We start from the raw sequence: 7514 nt of genomic DNA, 5'->3' as shown, positions 1-7514 counted from the left end.
CTTCCTTGAACCCCAAGCCTGAATATCCAACTGCCCTGACATTCCCAGCCACCTCACTGTGTCTGAAACAGAACACATCATCATCATCCTCAAAACTGGTCTTTACAGACCTCTCCGTATTAAATGAATGGTAAAGCATCCTTCCACCCACCCCGCCAATATGTAACACACTATGTGTCACACGCCAACCCGAACATCTAGCTGGTACCATAAGGGGACCTTATTGGATGAAACCCCTGCCCCATCGGAGCTAGTTCCAATGATTACACACATCCCAATTGCAGTACGATGTGGAGACAAGAGTGCAACAACAGGGCCAGACTGGGTCTGGGAGATCACAGAAGGCTCCCTAAGCCAATAACTTAAGCTGTTACCTGAAGGGTGGAATTACCTAAGTGAAGACAAGGCACAGACCTCAGGCAGAGAGGAGGGGGAGAAAGCATGGCACTCATTTCACACTGTCCATTCCCCCACCTAAATCTCTCAGCTGCAACCATGTGGACACATGGCCATCGTTGCCCAAGGTTTTCTCCCACCCCTATTTATGGCCTTCAGCAGTTGTTTGCTCTCAGCCCAAATACAAATCTAAGCATGTCTCACACAGTGGTCGGTCTCCCCTTGATTTTAGGATAAAGCCAAAAGTTTTGTCAGACCTACAAAGCCTGGTATCGCTGGGACTCTCCCACCTCTGCAGCCTATGCTGTACAACACCCTCCACCTCACTCTCTGGATTCCCTCCCGGTCCTCAAGCCCCAGCCTGTCCCAAGACCTTTGCACGTGCTATGCCCCTGTCATCTATGTAACTCCTACAGAGCCCAACTCCAAAGTCACTTCCTTAGGGAAACTGCCCGATTCCCCTCTCCACCTAGATCATACTTGCTACTCTCCAATAAATACTGTCAGGAGAACCCTGTCTCTTTTCTCCGTGGGGTTGTCACAATTTGTGATTATGAATTTGTGTCTGATCATCTATCTGTCCTCCTTAAGAACCACTGTTCTCTTTTTCATCCATCATTGTGTCCTTAAAGCCTAGTAGAGCATGTGATGCAGAACAGGTAAAAGTGTGGGTGCCTGGGTGGCTCAGTTGGTTAAGCGACTGCCTTCGGCTCAGGTCATGATCCTGGGGTCCCGGGATCGAGTCCCGCATCAGGCTCCCTGCTCAGCAGGGAGTCTGCTTCTCCCTCTGACCTTCCTCCATCTCATGCTCTCTCTCTACCATTCGCTCTCTCAATAAATAAATAAAAATCTTTAAAAAAAAAAAAAAAGAACAGGTAAAAGTGTAAGAACAAAGCCCTCGCTCCACTACTCTGTTCGGCAACCTTATGTAGCCCACTTTTACCTCTGTGGCCTCAGTGTTCTAACATGTAAAACGGAGGCAATGCCTGCCATGCAAACTTGCTCTAAGAAGCAAATCCACTATTTAATGAATAAAAAGCACTTGATACAAGTACTATCCTCAAAGTTAGTATGTTATGAGACGTGATTGTCACCAGAACAAATGTTCACAGTCCTTGCTTTATTTTCATTTGGCCACACACGTTTAAAAAAAAAAACATACACTCGCAAAATACCCAAACATCGGGAATTAGAAAGGCAAAAAACAAGTGGCTTATGGGCTGAAAGGATATCCTAGGCTTCGGAACAAAACAAAACCAATCATCTACTGAAAATGTCTTTGTTCAAAACACAAAGATATTTTGTTTTTAATGGGATTTAATTTTTTTTTTTTTTTTTTTTAAGGAACCTTTTAAAGACAAAAACTAAGCTTCTTGTGTTGCCTATGGTAGGGCCTGGCTTCACTTCCTTGAAGGCCTTTTGTGAAAATACAGATGCCAACATTCAGTGGCCTTGATGGTTGCCTTCCCCCCTTTGCCCCCAACCTGCCATCTGAAAGTGCAGCACCTTGGGCCCACCCCGATGGTAATGGTCAGGGGCTACAGAGCATCTAGGATGTGGTCGATCTTGGTGACCAACTCCTGCCGCTTTCCAGAGATGAGCTTCTCATTCTCAATGTACGTGTCTTTCTTGAGCTTGCCGGCCACCAGCCGCTCGGCTTCCACCGCGGACTTCAGCACCAGCTCCTTGACCTGCGCATCCAGCTTCTGCATCTCGCTCACCTGGCCGAGGCAAGAGCAGGGCAGAGCTTGAGAGTGGTCCTCCCACCCACACTCAGCAGGGCCCACCACCTCCCATGCCTACAGACCCTGGGGCTCCCAGGGCAGAGGGCCTGGCTTCCAAAGCCAGCTCCACTTTCTGTACCTTTAAGCTCTGACCTCAGGCCTCAGCTGTACGGGAGGATTGTGAGGATCAAGTGGGAACATAGGGGCAATCCCCCAGCACAGTGCCAGGCACACAGCAGGTCCTCGAGGTACGTTTATCGTCTTCCCTTTGGCTGGCCAAATTAGGTCCAGGGACTCAGTTGGGCAAGACTAATGGCGGGGGTATGGCAGAGAGACTGAATGACTCCCCTGTTATCACCAGCTGGGTGTGAGGCTGAGGACTTCACAATCATAATCATTCAACATTCAACAATTACTGAGTGAGCCACAGTGCTAAGCACAAGTCCAGGCTCTGGAAAACCGCAGTCAAGACAGATGAGGCATCTGGCCTTCAAAAAACTACCAGGTAATACTCGAGCACATAAAGAGAAGAGTTGCAGAAAGAGGTAGGTGCTATGAAGAACACAGGGTTAGGAGAGGGAGTGCTGCAAGTGGCGTGTGGAGAGGGGGATCATCAGGGCCTCTGAAGGGCACCTCTGGGGAGAAAGGGGTCTCCTCTTCCTTTATAGGTGACAAGGACTCACTCACAAAGCAGGTCCCAGGCAGGGCTCTCAGGACTTTACATGCACTAACTCATTTCACACTCACAACATGGTAAGTACTGAGACATGAAGAAACGGAGGCACAGAAGTTAGGTAACTTGCCCAGGTTGACAAAGTCTGAATCAAATGCCTGATTCTAAGTCTAGGTTCTTCTCAGCACACACAAGCAGCCTGGAGCCTTGCCCAAGCTGGCCTCCGGGAGAGGCAGCTGTCGTTCTCAACAGCGCCCATGTGGACAGTGACGTGGAGGCTAGCAGAGCTTTCCGAACCCAGCCCGTAACCAAGACCCCCAAACTTCTCGTTCCACTGTAGGGGCTGGCTCCACAGGACAAACCAACAGTGCGCAAGAGTTGCCTGGCATGTGCCCCACCCAGAGCAGCCCCGTGGTGCTCTAGTTGGGGGACAATCCCTGAAGGCATAACAAGGGAGGGCAAAGAGCTGAGGGACTCCGGGACGGCAGACACTTACTTTGTCGCACAGGTCAGAGCCCTCTGTCTTCAGCCTGGACTGTAGCAATGCAATCTCACTGGTCAAGGCCTTGTGCTCTGTCTCCAGGCTCTTCCTGCCACTGTTGAGAGTGGACACATCCCGCGACTGCTTGTACCTATTGACAGTCTCGTCAAAGTGACGGTAGAGACCTATTCTCTTGTTGACCAGGGTCAAGACCTGCTCCGTGATGCAAGCCACCTTCATCCTGGCCTCCGCAGCTGGATCCTGTGGGGGGAACATCATGAGTGACAACATCCAGGCCTGAGCCTCCCAAAGAGTACCCACCACTGGCTGTGCAAACAAGAAAAGCCATCTTCCTGGGAAGTCAGAGAATCAAACCTTTGCTGACACCAAATCTGGACCAGTTCAGCAAAGGGCAGGACTGGGGACATGAAGATGAAGAAGACATTCACTTCAAAGCCCGGCAGGACAGAGAGAGGATGGGAGAAACGATATTAAATGCTAGAATACACCATGAAAGGGATAGGTGAGGTGCTAAAGGAAGAGAAACCTCCGTGTAGGTCAGGGGAGGCTTCCAGGACATTTATTATGTCTCTCTCCTTAAAACCTTCAAGAGTTTCCCAGGGCCTAAAGGATAAAGCCCAAGCTCCTTATCCTGCCATTCATGACCCTTTAGATGAGGCTCTACATACTTTCCAGAATTCTCTCTCATCACATGTCTACTTCAGACAAGTTCTAACTTGGCAGCTCAAAGGCCAAATCTGGTCTGCAAATGGTTGATTTGGCCCATAATTTTTTTTTTCCTCAGTAAATTATCAAAGCTTTAAGATCGGGAAACGTATATACAAGAAATGACCCGTTCATTCAGTGAAGTACTCTGCAGCTATACAAAAAAAAAATAATAATGAGGGAAAGCCCTATGAACTGTTTTGGGTAAGTCTCACAACCTGTTTAGTTTAAAAAAAGGACAAAACATATATACTTGTGCTACCTTTTGTGCAAGAAAGAAGAGGAAATAAGAATTAAAGTATCTGCTTATTTCTGCAAAATAAATCAGGAAGGATATCCAGAGACTGATGAAATTGGTTATCTACAAGGCAGGGTTTTACAAATTCATAATCAAAGTTAAATACTTACAGTGCCAGAGGGAGAAACTACAACAAAATTCAAAAAAAAAAAAAATGACCCTAACTGTATTTCAAATGAGTTAACACCGGAAAACTCAGCCAATTACCTTGGAACTCAGTACTCTGACAAGATATTCTCAGTCTAGAGACAAAAAGAACTGCTAACAAATTTTGGGACTCTACCTGATATGTCTGGTGTTTCCGGGGGCACGAGTGCAGCAATTCTGAAACTATTTTGTGTGTTTACAGAATTCAACAAATGAATAAACACACTGACGCTGGGGTCCAGGAGAGAAGGAAAACTGGTGGATGAGAGAGGACAGCAAGAACCCTGTGACGTCAGACTGGAGTGAGACATCCGTGTTAACTGCTACCGTAAATCCCATACATCTCTCCCCAGCTCTGTCTGCTGAAAGGCCCAGACACAGCGACACCCAAAAAGCAATGATCACACCTAGTTCCCAGATCATGCTCTCTAGGTACCATTTCCACATTGAAAGGAACCAGGGCTGCCTGGAGAAAGTAGAGAATATGCCTGAAACATGCTGCTGGGCCTGACAATAAGGAAGTGCTCGAAAAAATGAGGAGACATGACAAAAATGGACCAATGTGGGATAATCTGAGCATCAAAATAAGTAATACCAGTGAACAGTAGCCCACAGAGTAAGGAAGGAAGCCAGGAGTCCCAACAATAACACCCAGCCAACCAGTCAACCAGGAAGAGAAGCTTCTCCTTCCAGCACAATTCCTTCCAGTAAGGAATCACAATTTTCCAACCACCACACTAACAGCAGATTCAGACAAGAATCAATACTAAATGCTAGGACTAATTGGTGAACGTATATGAGAGTATTTATATAGCCTCAAACAGATCATACATTAATTGCAAAGAGAAAAGCGGTAACTTTAACATGAAGAAATTAGGCAGACATCAACTTAGCCAAGTAAGGACAGTTAATAACATTCCCAGCACTGGGACCAGCTAACATCAGGTACCCCTGAGGGGATGTGCTACAAATATGGCACCACTTTATAGCACTCTTGCCAAAAATGCATAATCTCAATTTAATCAGAGAGAAACATATGATACATCTAAGTTAAGGGATATTCTACAAAACCGGTCTCTACACGTCAAATATGTCAAGGTCATTAAAGACAAAGAAAGGCTGACGAGCTGTTCCAGATTAAAGGAGACAAAGGAAGCGTGACAACTAAATGGGATGCATGATCCTCAGCTGGATTCTGGAGGAAGAAAAACAATTGCTAAAAAGGTTACAGTCACCGGGACAGTCTGCCAAATCTGAACACAGCTTGCATGCTGGTTAACAGCATTACAGCTACATAACATTTCCTGAATTTGATCATTCTACTGTGGTTATGTTAAGAGAATACTCTTGTCCCTAGGCTACATGCATGCTTTAATACTCAAGGGGGTAAAGAATATAAATGTCTACAACTTACTCTCAAATGGCCCAGGAAAAGTAATTATGTGTCAAGAGAGAAGCCAAATGTCAAGTGCTATGTCTAGGTGAAGAGTATACAATCGTTATTTTTACTATTCTTGCAAAGTTTCCGTAAATGTGGAATTATTTTAAAGGAAAGTTTTAAAAAGACAAAAGCAGGGGCACCTGGCTGGCTCAGTCAGTGGAGTGACTGAGTGACTCCTAATCTCAGAGGTTTGAGTTCACGGCCCACACTGGGTGTGGAGCCTACTTAAAATAAAATTTAAAAAATAAATTAAAAAAGGAAAGCAGCATTTATAGCTGAAAAAGTGGAACTATTTCATAATAAAACCTACACTCAGCCCTTCTGTATGACAAGGCTTGCGAGCAGCTGCCTCACTGGGCAGCCTGTCTATGGAACCAGCCGGATCAACGTCTTTGCTGCATGTACCCTACTGCTCCCTATGGGTTCCACCGAAGCCCTCCCTGCCGCTGCACAAACTGTTCCTTCCAGCTTAATGCCCTTCCCTACTCTGTCTGTGGTCACCCTCCTCAGGACAGCCCCACCATGAAGCATACACTGCCGGCTGCCCTGTTTCCACAGCACTCGCCCACCAGCGGCAACCTGCCTCACATAACACCACACACTCTGTGACCACAGCAACAAGAACAGGATCTCTCTCTTTACAGTAAGGATTAGCAGAGGCCACAGGCAGGGGAGAGGCTTCTGGGCAACAGGGTTCTGCCTCGGGCTTGTTGAGAGGACCCCCGTGCTCAGTAAAGCTAACAAAACACATTATCAAGGACACAAAATGACTAACAAATGTAGGAAAAAAGCCAAGGGGTACCTTTGTGATGGAAAAGTCCAGCCTGACGTAGATGATGACAGTGAAGAACAAGATGTAGAAAGCAGCCACCACCAGCAGTGGCTCCTGCAGCATGAGCACCTTATTGAACGTGTAGTGGACCTAGGGGAGAGAACAAGGAGCATGGGCTTCCACAGGCCTGCATGGACTCAGACACCCGGGGGCAACAGAGGGGCCTCAGCAGGCCCACGATCATTCAGGCTGCCCCACCCACCCCCGGAGGTGACTGTGCTCAAACCCCTGCAGCCCAAGGAGGGAAAGATAAAGACAGGCAAGTCCATGGCTGCCAGGACCCCATACTCTGGGAGGAAGACACAGAAGGCAGACCAGTGGAGCACTCACCACGATGTCCTGAATGTGCTGTTCCACCAGATTTTTCTTATAGGCAACAATCACAGGGCGGCCAAATGTGTCTAGGTAAGTGTAGTGCAGTTCATCTGGGGCCCGACTGATTTCATAGGGGCTGTCAACTTGGATGTTCCTGGGCACAGGTAGGAATGAAATACAGCCTAAGACAAACTGCACTGACCAACAAGGTTTATTTAGGGCTGGAGAATTCTCAGGCTCAGGGGGCCTTTCAGGGTCACTAAGTTCCTGCTCCACTCTGCTCCCCTCCTGCCACCAGGGACCACCAGACCTCCCGAGACAGCTGACCCGCTGCCAGAATACCCCGAGTATTAGACCACTCTCCCACTGAGGTAATGACCGTCTCCCTGCTAGTGCTCTCTTGTTCTTGCTAGTGCTCACCAGTACTGGCCAACCCCTGGAGTCACACAGCCCACACAGCCCTCCTGTGCACTTCACCCAA

At 47.5% G+C, this 7514-nt stretch overlaps 1 protein-coding gene across 1 annotated transcript in view; it reads right to left on the bottom strand.

Annotated features, from left to right (window-relative positions):
- Positions 1-1494: 1494 nt before the first annotated feature.
- The window catches only part of RPN1 (ribophorin I), a 28162-nt gene continuing 22142 nt past the window's right edge, over positions 1495-7514 (bottom strand). Inside the window, exons 7-10 of the mRNA XM_027586749.2 lie at positions 7049-7187; positions 6689-6808; positions 3290-3535; positions 1495-2117 (exon numbers count right to left, since the gene is read on the bottom strand). Coding sequence (XP_027442550.1) covers positions 1935-2117; positions 3290-3535; positions 6689-6808; positions 7049-7187 — 688 coding nt within the window. The 3' untranslated portion in view covers positions 1495-1934. The remainder of the gene's footprint in view (positions 2118-3289; positions 3536-6688; positions 6809-7048; positions 7188-7514) is intronic.

The sequence above is a fragment of the Zalophus californianus genome, chromosome 1 (assembly GCF_009762305.2).
Source record: "Zalophus californianus isolate mZalCal1 chromosome 1, mZalCal1.pri.v2, whole genome shotgun sequence".
NCBI lineage: Eukaryota > Metazoa > Chordata > Mammalia > Carnivora > Otariidae > Zalophus > Zalophus californianus.
This window is presented reverse-complemented; position numbering and strand designations above follow the sequence as displayed.